Source organism: Aquarana catesbeiana, linkage group LG02 (assembly GCF_042186555.1).
Source record: "Aquarana catesbeiana isolate 2022-GZ linkage group LG02, ASM4218655v1, whole genome shotgun sequence".
Taxonomy (NCBI): Eukaryota; Metazoa; Chordata; class Amphibia; order Anura; family Ranidae; genus Aquarana; species Aquarana catesbeiana.
The window spans coordinates 579,577,325-579,598,133 of record NC_133325.1 but is presented as its reverse complement, the minus strand read 5'-3'; the positions used below and the strand labels follow the sequence as shown (position 1 = coordinate 579,598,133).

Below are 20,809 nucleotides of genomic sequence, written 5' to 3'. Positions count from 1 at the left end.
CTGCCTACCCGGTATGCATCAGGGGAGGGAGGTGAAAGTCACATGCTCCCCTGTACCTAGTTTCTGGGCATTTCAGAGGGCTCCAGTAGGCAAAGGGGTTGGTGATGGGGAACAGGGATTGTAAAGTACCACCTGTGGAGGACACACACACACACACTATCAAGCAGCACTATTATTTTGCCCCTGATTTAAGTACTGTTAACTTCAAATCTGCTTTCACAGAGTTGAAATGATCAGCTCTAATACTGGATAGCCATGGTGATGCCCATGCAAAGCTTTTCATGAGTGGGAAATTCATCAATAATTTGTTGAAGAATGGGCACCACCATATTTAAGTGGTAGGTGTTCATCTTTAAATTCTTTAATAAAACCAGAAAAAAATATAAAAAAAATAAAAATCAATCGCAGTGTGAATCTAGAGCCATGTGTCAGCTACTCTGCAGCTGTAGGGTTCAACTCCTCAGTGTCAGGTTTTCCTGGTGAAATGGCTGACACTGCAGCCTTCTCTGGGCACTGTGCCACCATGTGGCTAGTACTTTGGCAGAAATGGCATTTCTTGGGCTGTGGTGGCAAGCTACATTCCTTGGCATGGTGATCAAGTCCTCCACAGTTATAACATCTGCAAGAACAAAATAAAACAATGTTTGAAAAAAAGTGTACAAACTGAATTTAACTAAAATAGTTAATACAGTAGTGTATACACCAATAGAATAATACTTTTAATAGGAACACAAACCTTACAAGACAGGGTTCTGTGCTGGGACCAATCCTATTTAATTTGTTCATAAACGACCTGGAGGATGGGATTAACAGTTCAATCTCTGTATTTGCAGACGATACTAAGCTAAGCAGGGCAATAACTTGGGTTCCGCAAGCAACACGCAAAACCGCTTTTGCCGGAACTCGACTCCCTCCCCATCAGCAGAGCAGCGCAGGGAAGTGTCAGTGAGACACTAATGCATTCCAATTTCAGAATTCCCCATGCCGCACCTGCACTGAGGGGGAGGCACTGTGCCCCCACACATTGTAAAAGACTGGAAACATTGTTTGGTTCTCTAACTTTGCTGTAGCTGCGATCGTCAGCTTTTGTGATGGGGAAGAAATTGGGTGCAGTTCTACTAGGAGGGGGTGGTTCCTGTTTCCAGGAGGAGGAGGACTGTCATTGGCCACTGCTAAAGCCAATCACAGTCCTGTTAGCCCCATCCACCATCTGGAGGAAGATGACTCGCTTGGTTGCCACTACCAATCTCAGAAAGAAGGGATTTCACTGTGATTGAGAAAACCACAATCAGGTGACAGTTTGTGGAATTACTTGTTTGTTATAGAACAGTGCACAGTGAGAAAGACCGATTGAAAAAAAAATTGAAAAATTGTCTTATTGTTTGCGAATGAACGATATTTTATTCACTGGTGTGAAGGTCGTCCGTAAAACATCTCTTGAACATTATCACGCATGAGCGAAACTAGTAGACAACCCTTGTACGTGAGATGTCAACTACGAATTTTAAAGATTTTTTTTGATTGGTTAATATTGGCGACGATTTCAGCCAACGAATGCTGTTTCGTTGGTCGAGCAGTCGGTCGATTTTCTAACCATGTATTCCTGCTATAAGGGTAGTCATACATTGGCAGATATTTGAAAGCAATATAATGGATAATTGCTTGTGATAATCAGGCAGTGTAGGCAGGACTTGATTTAGAAGTAGGCACAGTGCCTGTGCCTAGGCAACAGAGGCAAAAAGGTGACTTTTCAAGTGCAGTTATATACACATTATCACCACCATATTGTAAACCACATTAGGGTGAGGAAACATTTAAAATGTTCAGAAAAAAAATAAAAAAAAGAAGGAAGAAGGAGATCCTAGCAGAGGGGTGTTACTTTAGGTATCAAACTTTGTGTACCAATAGGCCCAATAATTGAAATCCAGCTCTCACTTTATCACCATCTGCTTCTATATCGGATACTTTATACTTTGCTTAAAAAGTATGCTGCAGAAAATTTCCATTATGCTGAAAACCACTGTGATTAAGGAGTAAATTCTCTTATCCACAGAAAAGGAAGCAAACCTTTCAGCACACATAATGCAGCAGCATCTTGGCCAAGTTGGAGAGAAAAGTGAGTGCGAACTGTTGGTATGGCCAGTCAAACTTTGACATCAGTCGCCATGCATGGCCAGCATAAGCCACCTTGTCCCAGCTGATGAAAGATGGAGATTGACAACTAAATCAAACCTAAATTATCTTGTATGCCAAAATGTATATTTCCAGGTTCAATTTTGATTTTGTTTGTTTATGGTTATCTGTATCCTTACCTATCTCCTTTAGGCTTCCTTTTCTGTTGCCCCTTTACTTTAGGTCGCCTCTCACTTCCAATGCATGGGGCACCCCCTGGCCCTGTTACTCGGGTGGCCTCCAAGCCCTTTGATGATTTCTTGAAAATAAATTCCACAGACTCCCCTTCCTTAAGGCTTCGGAAACCTTCCATGTACAGTTTGCTCTGTGAATGGGGAAAAAAAATGGGTTAATTATCAGAATGGGAGAAAGGGGAGAGAATTGGGCCACTTTATGAAAGCATCAATCTAAAATAGTTTCCACTACCTAAATTTATTTATTTTTTTTTTACAACAATCACTGGCAAAAGCAAAAACTGTAAATTTATAGCCTCAAACTATATATATTATATATTACACATTAGGTTGGCCATATTCTGTCATATCTTGTGATTATGATAATGATATGTCTGTAGGGCAGTTGCAGCTCACTCCTTTCCATGATTGGACTCCCATCAGGGATGATCATGCAATGTGCGAACTAAGTAATGAGGTCAGTAATATGCTGTCTCTGTCCACATTGATATTTCAAAATAGTCTCTGAAAACAAGTTATATTAACAGTATTACATTTTAAAAGACATGGCAAAAACAAATATGCATTTCTGTGCCACAGGTATACCCTCTTAAAAAGGTGCAGTTACTCCTTTTAAAAAAATTATCATAAGATGCTTACACATACTATGATGTTTAACAGCGCTATCAACAAACTATATCATATGCAAAAAATTCAAGTGTGATCAAATTGGTAAAGAATCAATATCAAGCCAATTACATAAAAATTATTCTATACAAACATCATAATCTAAAATGTCTAGCATGTTACAATATATCCACCGTGACACACTCACAAACAGAGTGGTCCTTCCCAAGACTCAAGAATTAACCCCATATGTGCAGTTTTGCACAGAGCATCCCTGGCCCTCCTCTTCTGGGGTCCCCCTGCCAGCCCTCTTGGCTACTCCCCCCGCCAAGTGCCCCCATGGAAAGCCGCTGTCCATGAGGGCACTCATGTGGGCTGCTCTCGACACAGACAGTAGGACTCGGCCCCACCCCCCTGCTTCCTCGTTATACAACTTGGTTGACAGGAGTGGGAACCGATGGTTTCCGCTACTATCAATCTTCCCAGTGAGGAGGGACAAAGCCAGGACCGGACTGGCCTACCAGGAAATTTCCATTCTGAAGCTACCCGGGCTCGGGAAAGCCTGTACAGTGCAGTAACGTAATGGTGCCAACCGGCACCATTTTTAAATGTGAGGCACTCATCTTGGTGGTGGCACACGCCTCTCCACATCTTGGCCAGGTAAGACCGGGTCCCTCCGCAGCCACTGACCACCTCCTGTTACTCTCCTGTACCATGTCTGCACAGCCTATGACCATGTCCTGTACCATGCCCGCAGCATTTCTGACATCTCCTGCATCATGCCTGCAGCCTCTGACATCTGTACCATGTATCCAAGAAAACTACATGGGGTGTGAACCCTTATCTATGGTGGGATTTTAAAGGCAGTGCTACAATTATGATTAAAAATTCTTTTAACGAATGTAATTTTGTAAAAAAAAATACATTTTTTTAATCATAATTGTAGTACTGCCTTTAAAATGCTGCTGTTGATCGGGGTTCACACCCCATGTAGTTTTCTTGGATACATTATAACTGGGATGTGGTAGCCTTAAGGCCTATTAACCTATTTATCTCCTGTACCATGTCCGCAGCCTCTAACCACCTCTTGTATCATGTCCGCAGCCTCTAACCACCTCTTGTATCATGTCCGCAGCCTCTGACTATCTTTTGTCTTTTACCATGTCTGCAGTCTGAGGGGGGGGAAGACTGGAGAGGAGTCAAGAGTGTGAGTGCCTACGGGATGGGGGCCATGAGAGAAGTCAAGACGTGTGTGGACTGTGGAGAGGAGACTCTAGGATAAAAGCAGGACCACCAAGCTGGAGCCGACTGACTGAGCCCTGCTTGGTGCACCTGAGAGGGCTGGTTTTTATTCCCAGTCCGACCCTGGACAGAGCCAGGGAGAGCCGCAGCTCTTGTGCACAGCGCTGGACTGAGATCAGGCTCAGGTAAGTATAAGGGGAATCCTCTCCAACAGAAGGTTTTTTACCCTAATGCATAAAATGCATTAAAGTGTTTAAGTCTAAATTCAAAATCACTGCCAGCCCCTCTATTAGAGCCTGGCATACCACACTATGCAAGTCATTTCTAAAAATGAGCGTTGTAAATACCCATTTACAACTGTCTTCAGGCCGGTCACGTGACTCGCAGCCACTTTACAGCTCCAATAGATGGCTTCTGCAGGAGGGGCCAAGATCTCCCTCTGGCATCAGCTGGGTAAATCACATGGCCTCCCGCAGAAGCCCTGTCTCGGAGCTGTAAAGCGGCCGCGAGTCATGTGACCGGCCTGAAGACAGCTCTAAATAGGCATTTACAATGCTCATTTTTACTAAATGACTTACATAGTGTGGTATGCCTGGCTCTAATAGAGGGGCTGGCAGTGACCATTGTAGGTTTTTTATTTTTAATTATTTTTAATAATAGCGGCGGGGGGGGGGGGGGGAATGACAGAGACCACAGAGAGGGAGCTGACAGGCAAGGAGGAGGGGGTAAGGGGGAGAGAGGACAGCTATGACAGGGGGAACGCACTCTGATTACGGTGGTCTAGGACTCAGCAGCCCCAAGGGGGGGGGGGGGGGCAGATTACACAGCAAAAGCACTGTGCTGTTTAATCTGCTTTAAGGGATCAGGATTTGATTTTTTTTTTTTTGTTGGGTTACAAACACTTTAAAAAGGTAAAAAAAAAATAAAATATCTTAAGGCTTTTGAACCACTTTTAACGATTCCAATTCCAGCTGCACTCTGTGCGGGATAACGTCACGTCCAAATAGGCCCTGTGTAGCATTTTTCATGTGTGATTTTTTTTTGGGCGCATTCTCTTTTTATAAAAAAAAAAAAAGTACAAAAAAAGCAGAGTGTGCGACTAGAGTCAGCACCGCTTAAACTTACGTATGTGTGATTAATTATTGTGTGTCGGGAAGGGCATTTTGTTCATCGTTTTTGTATTGCTACTAAAAGAAAAACTTTTTTTTACACTATGGGGTTTTTTTCCTTTCTTTTCGATTGTCCGCTGAATTGAATTGGAATCCAGGGTATGCTCTTGCATAAGAAGCTGGTCCTTTGGAGTGTTTGTAATTGAGTGAGATAAGACTTATAGGGTCAATGTCTTTGGCTAGAGTCATTAACGTAGATAGTGGAGGATTCATGGGGGTATTTGAACTTTAGAGCAAATTTTTTATGAATGAATATTTGCACTTATGATTTTGATGCACTGGTCACTTTTCAAGCACTGGACACTTTGGATATATTGTAACACTAGACATTTTAGATTATATGATGATATTTGTATAATACAATTTTGTTTGTTTTCTTTTTATGTGTGATTGGTTTGATATTGGCTCTTACACCAATTTGATCACACATGAATTTTGTGCACATGATATAGCTGGTGATAGCGCTGTTACACACCTACTAGTATTTTAAAAGACATGCACAACAAATCAAAGGTTGATTACACAATACCCAAAAAGCAATTCATGATCAAAGAAGCTTTGAATGGTCAACTAATTTGTAAATGGCTGACCAAGCTGCTCACATATAGCCAAGTCTCATATGGGGACATGATTACCCCCATTGTAGGACAGAGTGATCGCCCCCCCCCCCCCCTTTACTCATGGGGATTCCCCGTTATGCCTACATGTTAATGGAAAAACCATCTCCCTCTCTCCAGGTGGGGGTTGCAGGATTTCCCAGCTTATGACAGAGAGCGGATATTCTGCCTAACTGAATGGAAGAACAAGGGATCTCAGACATGCTATACATTCCGTGCATTCCTAATAGAGGGGGGGGGGAGGGTAGGATGTGTAGGCAGAGGGGAAGGGCTTGTTATGCAGGTAGCCATGTGCTCTATGCATTGTTCAGCTGCTGTGATTAAAGCCACTTCAAGTACGGGTAAATGTCATTACTGAGCTATATTAAACGTTAGGTGACAAATATCTATGCTCCTTTGACAGTTCAAATATTTTTAGCTGGCCATACATTTTTTTCCCCCCATTAACCATTAGGTTTAAAACGGAAAAAAAAAAAAAAATATATAATATATATATATATATATATATATATAATATATATATATATATATATATATATATATATATATATATATAATATATATATAATATATATATATATATATATATATATATATATATATATATCCCAATTTCCCCATCCACACATTCGAGGTGGAAAGGGGAAATAGTTTCCGCTGTACTATGGTGTTCTGACAAAGTATAAGTAAAGTGTATGGGGTTACAAACAAAATAGTTTACGTTCACCCCATTTACATTTGTCAATTTTGCTGCATGGAAATGCACGTCAAGCCGGACTTCCAATTCTTTCCTATGTGGCTAGTTTATCTATGCGACTGGATCTGGCATTATACCCAAATCGATATGGCTGGCTTAAAGCCTGGATGTTTCCAGTTTGAATTGAACTTTGATCTTTGTATATTTGCTAAAATAAGGGTTATAGTGACAAAATGAGGTCGATTTCCAAAAAGCAGATAGGCTATTCACTTTGCCCACTTTCATGGTCCAATTACAAGCTTGCAAAATTGCTTTGGATACTCTTTGCAGAGTCAATTTTCACCACATTGTCTAAGCTAAGGAAAAATTTCCTTGCGAAGTGAACAGGCCTTCCTGCATTGTACAGGCTTGAATAGACAGAATACATTGAGCAGGGCTTTTTTTCAGCGGGAACGTGGGTAACGCAGTTCCGGCACCCCCAGCACTGTATGTATGTAATAGCATGGGGTGTGGGTGTGCTGGAGGGTCTATTGATGTTGGCTGCTGGGGGATCTATGTTCGCTGGTGGGGAACTGATTTTGTGTGAGGGTCCATTGTTGCCGATGGGGAATCTATTGTTGCTGGGGGGGGGGGGTCTTATGTTGCTGGAAGGGATCTACTGTAGAGGGAGAGGTCTATTTTTACTGGCTGCTGGAGGATCTATTGATGCTGGCTGCTGGGAGATTCTGTTGTTGCTGCTGGGGGGGGGGGGGGTCTAATGTTGCTTGGGTGGATATTTTGTTACTGGGTGTGATATTTTGTTGTGGGTGGTTCACTGCTGCCAGGGAATCTATTGTTGTTGGGGTGGAGTGCATTGTTGCTGGGGGAGTCTATTGTTGTGTGGAGATCTATTGCTGGGATTCTATTCCTGGCTGCAGGGATCTATTTTACTGCTTTTCTTTTCATCATTAACATATTCCATACAAATGATTTAGCACCACAAAATGATACTTGGTTCTGTATTCTCTAAAATGGGGCAGTACTGGTAGGTGGGTAGGGGGTGGAATCAAGGGACGGTGGTCAGAGGTGGGTAGGGGGCAGAGACAAGGGGTGACTCCTCGGACGGGGGGGGGGGGGGGGGGGGGGAGTTCCTGCACCCATTCTCCGAGAAAAAAAGCCCTGCATTGAGCTATCCATAGACTTGTGGTTAAGCTGTACAATGGGCATAAAACAGTCAAAGTGAGTGCATAAAAATACACGTGCATTATCACCCAAATGTGAATGTTTGTGTAGTGCGCAGACATCCCAGTGCCAACCTAACGTCAGGGAATAATAGACATTTCACTGCTCACATGTGAAGACACCCATAGAAAATGGAATCATTTACCTTTTCTGCTAGTTCAGACCACCAAGAATACCTTACTTTTTAATCTGTGTAGCAAAGGAATATCAAATTGCAGCAAATACATCATATTTATGGAAACCTAGATTACCATCATTGTCATTTATATCCCTTTCGCTTTGATAAATAGGCAGAAGAAACATGAATACTAATCTCTGAACAAATAAATGCCATAAACCCCAAGTTGATTACACCCCAACCCCCCAGGAAATGTATGCCCAGTAGAGCTTACTATAAATATCAGTTATGGAAATCAAGATGTAATAATAGTATGGGGTAAAAGATAGTGGGTGTACACATTCAGCTTCATTGATATTCAATGACTGTGCATTTGCTATGCATTATACAACATTTTACTGTTAAAGGCACCACCTCCTCATATCTAACACTATAGTGAGGCCTTTAGAAATACCTTCTTTACTACTTTGCATCTTCTACTTTTGGAGAATGCGTTTACTTTGACACCTCTGAAACCCTATTTTCTAAATGGAAATGTATTCAGTTGAAAATCAGCACCACATCCTGGAGTAGAAGTATGCACAAAAAGAAAAGAAGTTGGCACTTTAAAAGTGCTGAAAACCTCCCTTTGGAATAACTAGTCGTATACCATATAAAAAAATATAACATTCTTTTATTAAATTGGTTAAAATGTGTCTCAAAGAAACATAAGACACTACATTAAAACATAAAGTACCAGCATCATACTACTAAACCCCATTCCCCCTTGTCGCTAAACAATGTATACCCTCTAGTAACTGATCAGATAGAACAGATAAAGAAATATATCAGATATTTCTTGATATATAACTGATATTTCTTGATATCTGTTATATCAGTCGGGGGAAATTGGTTTAAATTTCCCGACTGATAGATTTCTTGATGTCCATGTTGTATCTGATCAGTTACTAGAGGGTATAGACCTTTTGGCGACAAGGGGGAGTGAATGGGGTTTAGTAGTATGATGCTGGTACTTTATGTTTTAATGTAGAGTCTTACGTTTCTTTGAGACACATTTTAATCAATTCAATAAAAGAAGGTTATATTTTTTATATGGTATACAACTAGTTATTCCAAAGGAAGGTTTTCAGCACTTTTAAAGTCCCAACTTTTTTCCTTTTTGTGCATACTTCTGAAGCCCTAGTCACACCTTCCAAGTACAAGCAGGAGAATGGTGATTTATATCACAGACCACAAGTGTTATTTTCAGTGGTCCCTAGGCGCCATGTCAAAGGGAATAGAGCTCAGATTTAATTCTGGCTCTCTTGAATGGGAGTATGATAGCCATCTGTGTGATCATAGCAGAAAGGACATGAGCAGTCGAGAGTTAAGAAAACAAGAAGGAACTATGGTGCTAATATATAGTTCTCAATGAGTGTATTCCGCAAAGATCCAGTGTAAATTGTGAACAGTGCCAGGATCACAAGTGGTACATGTAGGATGTAAAGGCCATGTTGGTGGTACATGACAGGCAAACATTTGAAACATTAAAAATCTGAATTTAAAAATTGTTCTTGTTCCCTACAGTAAACCGATTCCCTGATTGTATTCTCCCATTGCAGCATGTGGGATTAAAGAAACAATGACGCAATAGGTATAGGCATAATATGTCTCTATACCAGGGATAGGCAACCTTTTGAGCACAGTGTGCCGAAAAATGTTTTCAAGAAATTGAGCGTGAGGATTTTATAACAAAAAATTGTTAACTTCACACTCTCAATCATGAAAAGGATTTTTTATAAAGTAAATGCTGTACACTACTAAATAATAGTAACTAATTAACATCCTGCAATCTTATGCCTTAGATCAGCCCCAATTCCTGTATCTCAAGTCCTCAGATCATCCCCAATTCCTGCACCTTCACACCTCAGATCACTGTACCCCCTGCAAATCGGTCCCCCCACTGTACTACCCTGCACATCTGCCCCACCTCTGTACCTGCTCATCTGTCCCACAACATCTGCCCCACCACTGTACCACCCTTCTCTTCTGACCCACCACTGTACCACCCATGCACAACTGCCCCCACCTCTGTACCCCCTGCACAACTACCCCACCAGTGTAACCCCTTTCTCATCTGGCCCATTACTGAACCCTCCCCCACTCCTCTGTCCTACCACTGTAACTCCTTGCTCATTTGCCTCCATCAATGTAACCCCCTGGCTCTTCTGTCCCACTGCTGAACCCCCTTACACCCTCCTGCTCTGTCTCACAGCTAAACCCCCAATCGGGTGACAGTTTGGGGAATTACTGTTAAGCTTCTGGGAAAATTATATATAATCATACACACATACATTGTATATATATATAAAGTTCCCAGAAGCTTAACAGTATTTCCACAAAATGTCACCTGATTGTGGTTTTCTCAATCACAGTGAAATCCCTTCTTTCTGAGATTGGTAGTGGCAACCAAGCGAGTCATCTTCCTTCAGATGGTGGGCGGGGCTAGCAGGACTGCGATTGGCTTTGGCAGTGGCCAATCACAGTCCTCCTCCTGGAAACATGGACCGCCCTCCTAGCAGAACTGCACCCAATCTCTTCCCCATCACAAGAGCTGACGATCGCAGCTACAGCAAAGTTAGAGAACCAATCAATGTTTCTCCTCCGTTTTCGATGTGTGGGGGCACAGTGCCTTCCACCCAGTGCAGGTGCGACATGGGGAATTGTGAGATTGGAATGCATTAGCCTCTCACTGACACTTCACTGCTGATGGGGAGGGAGTCGAGTGCCGTCAAAAGAGGCTTTGCGTGTCGCTTGCGGTACCAGTGGCGGGGATTGCCTACCCCTGCTCTACATAGTACTATATGACATGTAGGATCATAACTGAAGTGTTGCTGGTGTGAATTCGTTATTTATATACCATTTCCATGACAATACCTGTTGTAGGTGCTATGGAAACATTTGGGGGTGGGGGTGGAGTTACCAAAACTGGAGAGTGCAAAATCTGGTGCAGTCCTAGTCCTGCATATAAACCCAATCAGCTTCCAGGTATTATTGTCAAAGCTTAATAATTGAACAAGCTGAAATTAGAATCTGATTGGCTATAATGCACAGCTACACCAGATTCTGAGAGCTCTAGTTTTAGTAAATCCTGCCTATTGGGTACATGTACTCAATAGTGTAGATAAGGCTATGTTTTTAGGATAAAAAAAACACCACCTATCACCACTATACACATTGTATCCTATTTGAGGATCTGTTGAAGAAAATGTAATTTGCTCTTATCTTCCTGTCTCTGCAGGATGTGTTATCTCACTTTGTGTCCTGTGTACACAGGAGATATTGGGATAGGAAATATGCTGCCCTATGGAGGGAGGTGATGGTGGCTCTGGTCTGTAGAAGACTCTGAGACCTTTTGATGCTGAGACTGTTGGGAGGCTGCAATAAGGAAATTAGACATTTGAGACAATAAAGTGAGATAGTACTCTTATCCCACCCACACACTTCCAAAATCTCCTGAGAATGCACAGGTCAAGCAAAGGTTACTGGGAATCCATTGCATGCGATTCTTCCCTGAATATTCATTCCAGTGCTTGCAGGTGGTCTCATCTCAAGAGAGATATATAAATACACAGAATTGATAAATGTAGATAAGAAAGACAGTTGTTTTAAATCAGTTTTGTTTTATACTGATTGCATGGATAAACATTTGGAATGCCGTTAGGTATATCAGAAATACACAGGAACTTTTTCCCCAGCGTGGATGAATTTCTGTGTGGAATTTTATACACTTACAGCTTTTTTTAATTAAAGGAGTGTTCATTCTTCGGTGCAATCAGAAGTCACTCTGCTGAAAGCAGTGCAAAATATATTGTGGATGAGGATTGGTTGTTATAGGCTATTGCTCACAAGAAGTTGCACTCTTAATAAATTAAGGCCAGTACTTACTGTTTTGGGGCACACAGTCACACAGTCTACAGTCTCTTAAATACAGATAAGATTGGATTTCTGGAATGCTTGGAATTTCTCTTTTCAGTAAAAGGAGTTGAGATCTTGAATCGATCCCCTGTCAAACACTTCCTTTTGGCATCGCTCTATTTGTGATTTAAAGCAGTACTCTTTCCCATTTACAAAACGGTAATGAATATGAAGCATGATTAAAAGTTATCTTTAAAAAAAGCCACACACACACACACACACACCTTTTTTGATCTGATAAATTTTACAAATCTTATGTACTTTCTAAAGCCCGGTGCTCAGCAAGTGGCCCTTCGCCCATCAGACAGTACTTCCCGGGTACTTGCCAAGGCCAGTAAAGTAAAAGTCTTTATACTGGGTTCTAGTTATTAAATGGCATTCCTTCTCCTTTACTTTTTTCTATGATACCCATCCCTTTTCACTTTTTATGTTTTTTTTTCCCCCTCAGGTATTTTAGGGCATGGGCTCAAAGGTCCACAGCGTGCAAGAACTATATTCTTTTTTTTATGTGCCCAGAGCACCATAGAAGTGCATGCAGGCGGCCAATGTTAGGCAATAAAGATGCTACCGCTCTACAGACTCACCCACAAATCTGAGTTTGACAGGCATGCAGGGGCAGGTGCTCAAGACTGAACATAGACAGAGTGTGTCCAGGGCCACACACCCACCTCTGCATGCCTGTCAATCTTAGATCTGCGGTTGACAGCTGCTGCATCTTCATTGTTTAATATAGGATTGTCTGCATGCAGCTCTACACTGCTAAAAATGCATACCCCCCCCCCCCCCCCCAAAAAAAATAAAAATCCACACAACACAAACAAAGCTGCTCTTGCATGCTGCTGGCCTTGGCACCCCAAACAAGGGCTCTTGTAATGGACCTTGCTGAGAGAAATATCAAATGCGGCACTTTTTTTTTAAAGTGGGCTGTAGGGAGCACTTATGTGGAAGGATTGATCTGTACAAGGGTTGTAATAGAACTGATCTCTAGCAGTCTCATATTATTTGAGTTTATGTACTAATAGCCAATAGGCTGTTCAATTTGCAAAGGAAGTTGCACTTTGTAAAAGAAATTTGACCCAGAGCTTAGTGAAAGAGGTGAAGCTCTGCTGACTTCCATCATCTAATCATTTGCAGGCAAAAATGCAGTCTATTTTCTTTGCACGTGATTGGTATTCTTTGCAAAGTAGATCTTCACTGCATTCACTAAGCACAGGAGCAAATTCCCTTACAAAGTGCAACTTCCCTTGTAACGTGAATAGTCCATTTGCCTTCTGTAAATCAACCCCACAGTGTCTCCAGTCTAGGACTCCTCAGTCTCCAACAACTCCTATAGTATATTTGGAGTCTTTTAACTTCACTTGCAGCATGCCCATAGTTTTTGGCCATCTTCTATTGCATATATGCAATGTCCGACAGCCATCTGTTGCATTACATTCACTTCTTGTTATATGTGGCCCGTTAGTGATGTCATGTCAGGGGTCACACTTGAGGCCCTGTGTCAAGAAGGTTGACCACCACTGTTCTAAAGCATCTTACAAATATTATTCATTTTCAAAATCATATACACAAGACACTATTAATTTGCAATCCATAGTTGATTAGCAGTTAAATATTTAAATCAATGTTAACGTGTCAAAAAAACAGTATAGATCCAGAGCTTTATTGGAATTTTTTTTAGGAATCAGATAGTTTTCTTACCTGATGCACAAAGACATCCACAGGTGTCTCCAGCTCAACTCCTACTTTTTTGGTCATTGTGAGGAAACCAAAGCCCATTCTAACATTGAACCATTTGCAGGTCCCGGAACCCTGAAAGTTTTCGGACTCCCCACCTTTAGAAGACTCTGAGGAGTCTTCTACAGGCTTCAAGAATCCTCCTGTAAACATAAATAATACAGTTAACTTTTGGAAAGAATAAAAAAAAAAAAAAAAAATTATAAATATATATATATTTTTATTTTATTTTATTTTTTTTTTCCACAAGACCAATTATACAGTTTTGTAACAGTAAAAAAATCAAAATGCAAATACTAATTAGGAGTATAAGAATAACCACTTTATGATAGCCATTGATGGATTTGTTCATGTAATCCAAAGAAGCAAATTCAAATTCCGTGTAGAGTTTACGAGAAAACCTATGTTGACCAGAAACAGCATGGAGCTCCTTTATAGGTAGGTTCATGGGAAATAGGTGTAATGTTATTAGATCAACAATTAATATTATAGTGGCTTGTATTTTTTTTTTAAGTAAATAATTAGTGAAATTGAGAGTTTCCATTTCCCTGAAATTATGTTAAAAATTTTAAGTTTTAGGGAAATGATCACCATTTAGGTAAAATGCATAGTAGGGAATGTGAAAAGAAGGCGTTTTGTATGGCTGCAATGGACAAAAAAAAAAAAAAAGGAATTGAGACGCCTACATGCTTGTTAGTGCTTGATTTTTCATTCCAATAGCCAGAATAAATTTATATTCTGGCCAATGGAATGAATGGGTGCCCAGACGCTTGACGAGTGTGTGCAAAACGTGGCTTTAGGTATGTTTTTTCAACTGCGTTTTCCTGCCGGGAGCAAAGGCATTCAGAATGGCTGGGCAAACACAAAGTGTGCATGAGGCCTCAAAATTAAGTATCCTATTACTTCCCTAAGCATGGGTTGAAAAGCATCTAGTATACAATACAGGCACTCTTATACCATAACCCATCATCTTCAAGGCTCTGGAAGTTCCAAGCCTGGTGTGTTTTGATATGCTAATCTAAATTTTTGCCTAGATCCGCAAGGGCTGGCCTGCTATCCCCTGCCTCATTCAGTTTAATATTGGATATTGAAGCAATGTCCACTGATGGGCTAGAACACCAGAATGTAAATATTCCAATTGAGACATTTGTTCTGACGACAACTGTGTAAGAGAGGAGCTCCTTTACTTTTTGGGAGACTTCTTCTCACTTCCTTTTTTGTACAGGACAAAATATGTTCCCAATAAAACAAAGAGAAAAAAAACTGACAGAAGTTTTAACCATTCCTACTTTTTAGGGACTCCGATTCCCCGGGACAGCAGCTGGCCAATGTGGTTAGGGTCTGTCCACATACATGAGATAATTACCTGATCCATTCACCATCTCATGTCTATGGGCACTTTATGGGTACATATTGAAATAAAATAAAAAATTTCCAATGATTATAAAAACAAGGAGGCAGCAGTTTACTAAAAGGTTTAAAAGTCTGTTCCTGTGCTGTGGGAGCCCATTGGCTGGCCATACATTGTACAATTTTCTTTTTCAATTTCCTTTAGATGTACCTTGAACTATGTAGTGAAAGGGCCTACCTGACCGCATACAAATTGAAAGTGTTTAAGTTTGATCTCACATTATATGATTTTGGTAAATCTAAAGAAAAATGGTACAAGGAGGTTGTATAATGTATGGGCAGTCAAAGTCTGAATCCAGCCTAAAGGGACAATTTTAGTTCAGATTTTGCAGAGTTGTAAAAACTGGAAAATTTCTAAGACAAAAAAAAAAAAAAAAAAAAGTTTACCTCTAAATTAAAATGTCTTAATGTTAAACTGCGCTAAAAGCTGGCCATACGTGGATAGAAAATAGTTTAAAAAAAAGTTTTAGTTTTCAATAAAGATCTGTTTTCCACACTTGTCAACATATTAATCGAATTACCGACATAAATGGTACATTTTTTAATGACTAATGCAAATGCCTTGTACTTTTTTTCCCAAACTATTACAATCAATTTCCCCACTAATGTTTATAAAATCGTTGGATTATGCAAAAAATTCCGACACAACGGACCTTTCTTTTGGCAGAAAACTTTGTATTTCGAGAATTGAAACGTGCCCATGAACGTTTCTAAGTCGAATGATTGGGCTTATCCAACGCTTTTTCAAAATGATTTTCTATCCATGTATGGCCAGCTTTACAGTGATCTTTAATTTAGACTGCTCTAAAGCAGTATAATTTTTAGGAAACAATTGCATTTTGGAAAGCTAGACACTTAGGCTGGGTTCACACTCTCTTCACATGCGGCCCACAGCAGGGGGTCCGGTGCATCCCCATTCACCGTTTCAGCACGAATTTTGGCTCAATTCGGACCTCAAACGGACCAAAAAAGACGCACAGGGTGCCTGTGCAAATTCGCACCGGACCTGCTGCGGAGATATGTGAACCAGCTTCATAGAGAGCAGGTCAAAATCTCCTGCTATTGCGAACCCAGCCTCAAGCCTAGTACACATGGGCCGAATCGGATGGCATTGACCAGTTCAATAGAAACCTCCCGATATTCAGCCCGTATGGCTGATTTCTTTCGAAGGGGCATGCCTGAAAAAGAGCTACTGATCGGCATCTGATCAGCGCTTTCAGCCAATTGCTGAGAGTGCTGACAGGATTGTTCTGGAGGGGGCGTTGCGCCCCCCCCCCCCCCCATCAGAACACAATAGAACAGCAGGGGAGATTGATGTACTAACATTACATGGTTAGTACAGTGGCTTCAACCTATGCAGTTTTTTTTTTTTTTTCAGCCCACTGGGTTGAACAAAAAAAAAAAAAAAAAAAAAAAAAAAGAAACACCTCAGTAATGTGTACATGCATGTCTCTCAAATGTTCATGATGGATCTATTTAAAACAAGTTGCATTGATTATCCAGGCATTTGGCACCTTGAAAAATTTTGTATCATTCGTAGCGGTGTCTTGCCAAGAAAGTTCCCCCAGCAGATAAGGACCCCCCTGTACTGCGCTTGCAAAGAAACGAACGACTACGGAGCAGCCGAAAGTCTCCGAAATTGAACAGCTGATCGTCAGCTCTACGCATCCAGGTTCAAGCCCCACTATCCAAGTGGACATAGAGTTAGAATAAAACTATGCCGAGCGAAGTGAGGCCGTGCCCGAAGTGTAGCGAGCCCATGAGGGGCCCTGTTACAGGCACCGTGTACAGCTGACTCACAGGTGTTCAGCTTCGGCTATTTTCATCAGTTCGTACTGCGCAAGCGATGCGCCTGCGCAGTACAGGGGAGTCCTTATCCTCTGGGGGGAACTTTCTCTGCAGAACAGCGGCAATGAAATTCAAAACCCAACAAAGCAGATAACTGTATTTATGTACATACTGTCATGATATTAGTTGCATTCTATATTTAAGCACACACCGTTTCCACATGTCTGTCCTCCACACCATTTACACAAGCGGATGACCTGTATATTAAAAGCTGAACTCCAGGGATGATATCTTTTGCACACATACATTGGGCCAGCTTGGAATATTGCAAGTATACATATGTGATACCCAATTAGCCTCTGTGGAAGCTATAAAATCACTCTAGCCACTACAGTGATAGCAGAAGTCTTCTGGGAGCCATGCTTAGCAGCTGCCCTTCTGCATAGTAACCATAGGGGCGCTCTTGTCCAGCACGACCGCCATTTAGAGAATGCCTTGCATTTTTCTCAATGAACACGAACACACACACACACACACACACACACACACATAATAATAAATAAAAATATCCACAGGATATTTAGTGCATGGACCACTGCAACATCAATGTCTGCCAAACGCATGTGCATTTTTTTCTTTTTTTTGAGAATGAGCAAACTTTTTTTTTTTAGCCCTTGTGTATTGAGCTATTCAGGTCAGCTGAGTCTTTTAGACTAGATTTAGCAAAGGAGCCTATAGCTAGCCATGTACTAGCAGATTTTAAAAAAAACAAACGTTCGGACAAAAATTCTTACAGTACATTTGATGACTTGACAAATGTTGTTCAAAAGCACTTGAAATTTGTATTTGATTTTTGAATTAATGCAATTTCCCAAACAAAAACCACATTCATGGCTAGAAATTCGTAAAAAAAAAAAAAAAAAATTCCATCTTGCTCCTTTGAATTTTTTCTTCGCTGTGGTCGATAACAAACTTTAAGTTTTACCCCACTAACAATTAGAAAAGCAAGCAAACTGAAATGAAAGTTTTCAAACAAAATTCTACTAGTGTATAGATAGCTTATGGATCTTAAAGGAAACCTGTACTAAAAGGAATATGGAGACTGCCCTTGAAATGCTAATTGGCAGACACTCATACTGATGCAGTGGATTCAATACTTTCTGATGCGTTGACCTGGAACAAGCATGCAGATCAGGAGTTCTGGCTTTGCCCAGATTTCTATTGCTGCATACATATTTTGAGACATTCAGCAATGACAACATGAATAAAACTGACCATACATTAGTAGAACTTTTGTCAAAATGTTCATTTTAAGAACGTTTGTTTGAATTTTTAATCGTTAGTGGGGTCAAATCGACATTCATTTTAGACTGCAGTAACAAGAAAAATTTGAGGAAACAGGATGGAAAATTTCTCATAAATAAATGAATTTCTAAAAGTGTAATGTGCGTCTCGTTCTGGAATGTCCATTTGTTCTAAAATGGATAAAAAAGCAAATTAAGTTTTGAAGTACTTTTGAACATTATTCGTCAAAGCTAGTAGTGTATGCTAAGACCAGCTTTATTCTCTCAGCAAGCTGACTATTTGATTGTATAAGCCTTTATGTTTAGATGGAAATGTACAGAAATCTAAATGTATGAAGGCTTACATAAGATCCAGTGCCCAGTTTGTATGAATGGGTAAGATGAAGATTAGGTTGTAAATGCTGGCCAAATGCAACACTTTATTTTTCAATTTTTCATACCAGTTTTATTATAAGATGTTTAGTTTAGCAACATTCAAACCAAAGTTAGTAGAGTTGGTTTAAAACAAAAACAGAAAAAAAAAATATAATAATAATAATAATAATAATAAAAGACAATCTCTGGAAAAAGCCAAAAACAGTTTAGCCAATCTACATCTTCCTGCAACATGGGATTTCAATATTGTGTTTAATTAACAATTCTTTACTCATTAGGTTATCAATCATCAGTGTTAACCACTGAGTAAAACGTCAGTCCAATGCTTCCAAACTCAGTATTTAGACATTAAACAATTTGAAAAATACAAAAATGATTACTTTCAATAATGTAGTCATAGTATCATAACTGGAACAACTAGGCAGATTCTGAAAACTGCAGCAATGTATCTACTACCTTTAGTATTCAAAGCACAATAAAATGATCCAAAACACTAATGAACACAGCAAACTTGTTTTACAACAAAAAAAAAAACCAAAAAAATTTTACAAGCATTGCAAACGTTAAAATTCTCTAGCTCACTTTTTTCCCAAAAAGCTAAAAACAAAAACGCACACCACACATTTCAACCCTAAAACTCTCCACTTTCGCTCAATAGCCACTGTTACAAGATCAGAGCAATTCACCAGCTTGAAGCAGAAACAAGGACAGGTCTTACACTCTCTCAAAATCTGGATACAATAATGTCCCCAAAGAAAGTCAAAGCTTAGTGGCACCCAGCCAACTCCATCCCAGGCTAGACACCCATTTCTTCCTGTATGTCGGCACATCCAAGACCTTTCCCACAGCCACTAGTCATCACCTGGAATCTCAGCATTGGTAACAGAACCCATTTAGGAGTTCCTCTTGAGTTAATGAAGTATCACAGAAACTCCCTTGAAGTCTTGTATCAGCCAAAAGCCTGTGGTCTCCAGTCGAACTAGATCCTTCACCTTCTCAAATCACCCACCCTCCCCCTAGTTAGAAAAAAAGAAATTAAATGCACAAAAGAGACAACAAGGTTTGCTACATCTTCTTGGGACAATAGAGATGGGAGGGCAATTGCCTTTGAAAAGATCCAAAATTTTGCAAGACAATGGTAGGTCAACTGGCAAAGCTGCCCTCCCCCTCTCCTCCCAAAGAAAATTTCAAAAATGTTGGCAAAATCACCTTTTTAGATTAAATTCCATGGCCCGCCCCTACCCCCTCAATTCAATCACCTTGTGCCATGCTGAGTTTAAGGTTAAGTGGTGGTCCTGTATCAGAGGTCAAGCAGAGCTCCCACGTAGGTCCTCATGATGAAATGTTGTCATGTTGTCACACTCACATGCTCCTCGTCTAAAATGATTCAAAAATGTTTCTCTCTCTCAAAATAAGAGCACCCTGTGGTTTTGGGTACCCAAACTATCCAATCAGCATTAGAGACCACCTGCCAGGACAGAAATGAATGACTACCACACTTGGGCACACTATTAAGACCTCCCATATGAAGCCCACCTCCCTGGACAAATGTAGCTTAAAGATGACCAGTCGGGGGTTGAGCTGACCTGGAATGATTTCCCAATTCCATCTCCTCTTAAATCAGTCCCCTCCCCCAGGGCACAGGAGAGCAGAAGGGAGGGGGTGTTAAGGAACACTTGAGGTTGAATGGGCAGTGTTTCAGAGATATGATGCAGATGCTTATGATATATGTTTTGAATGATCTGAGTAAATAGAAGTGCACCTTTTAAGTGAGTTGGGGAAACATGTCTAGGACTAATGATTGAGGTATCTTACCTCTTTTAAATATCAAAGTGCAGTTATAAGTACTGTTTTATACAGTGATCTTGCATCCTGCACAATTGTATGGGTGTACATTGTTAATGTGTATATCAAACCAATTACATTGATGTCTGCTTCCACATATTAGCTGAAGCTGCTAAAGTGTTTGGCTGTCTTTTGTTACTAGGTGTTGCCACCACTAGGAATGCACTGATCAGGAGACATCAGGGTCAGACTCCCTGTGTGCTGCTGGCTCCAAGAGTCTTGTGTGAAGCTTCTGTTTAAAAGGTGATAACACCCTTCAACCCCCATTGAGAGGTTTAAAAAGGCCATCATGCTTATGCGTCACACCCATGCATGGGACAAAAGCCCTGCAACCAGTCTGCAGTTTCCGGTGGTCAGTTT

General features: G+C 40.6%; 1 protein-coding gene across 1 annotated transcript; it reads right to left on the bottom strand.

The window, feature by feature from the left end:
- Positions 1 to 269: 269 nt before the first annotated feature.
- LIN28A (lin-28 homolog A) lies at positions 270 to 19,497 on the bottom strand. Its single transcript, XM_073618015.1, has 4 exons — positions 19,467 to 19,497; positions 13,692 to 13,870; positions 2,313 to 2,497; positions 270 to 619 (listed from the first exon to the last, which is right to left on the bottom strand). Exons 1-4 carry the CDS (start codon positions 19,495 to 19,497, stop codon positions 433 to 435), a joined length of 582 nt encoding a protein of 193 aa, XP_073474116.1. The 3' UTR covers positions 270 to 432.
- Between the last annotated feature and the right edge of the window lie 1,312 nt (positions 19,498 to 20,809).

Bases quoted from the DNA above. Each gene is read 5' to 3' on its own strand.
- LIN28A (XM_073618015.1), bottom strand. From the start codon at position 19,497: ATGGGTTCTGTTACCAATGCTGAGATTCCAG. The intron at 2,498-13,691 runs GTAAGAAAACTA...CCCCATTCACAG, and splicing joins TGGATGTCTTTGTGCATCAG to AGCAAACTGTACATGGAAGG. The intron at 620-2,312 runs GTAAGGATACAG...TTGTTCTTGCAG, and splicing joins AGGAAGCCTAAAGGAGATAG to ATGTTATAACTGTGGAGGAC.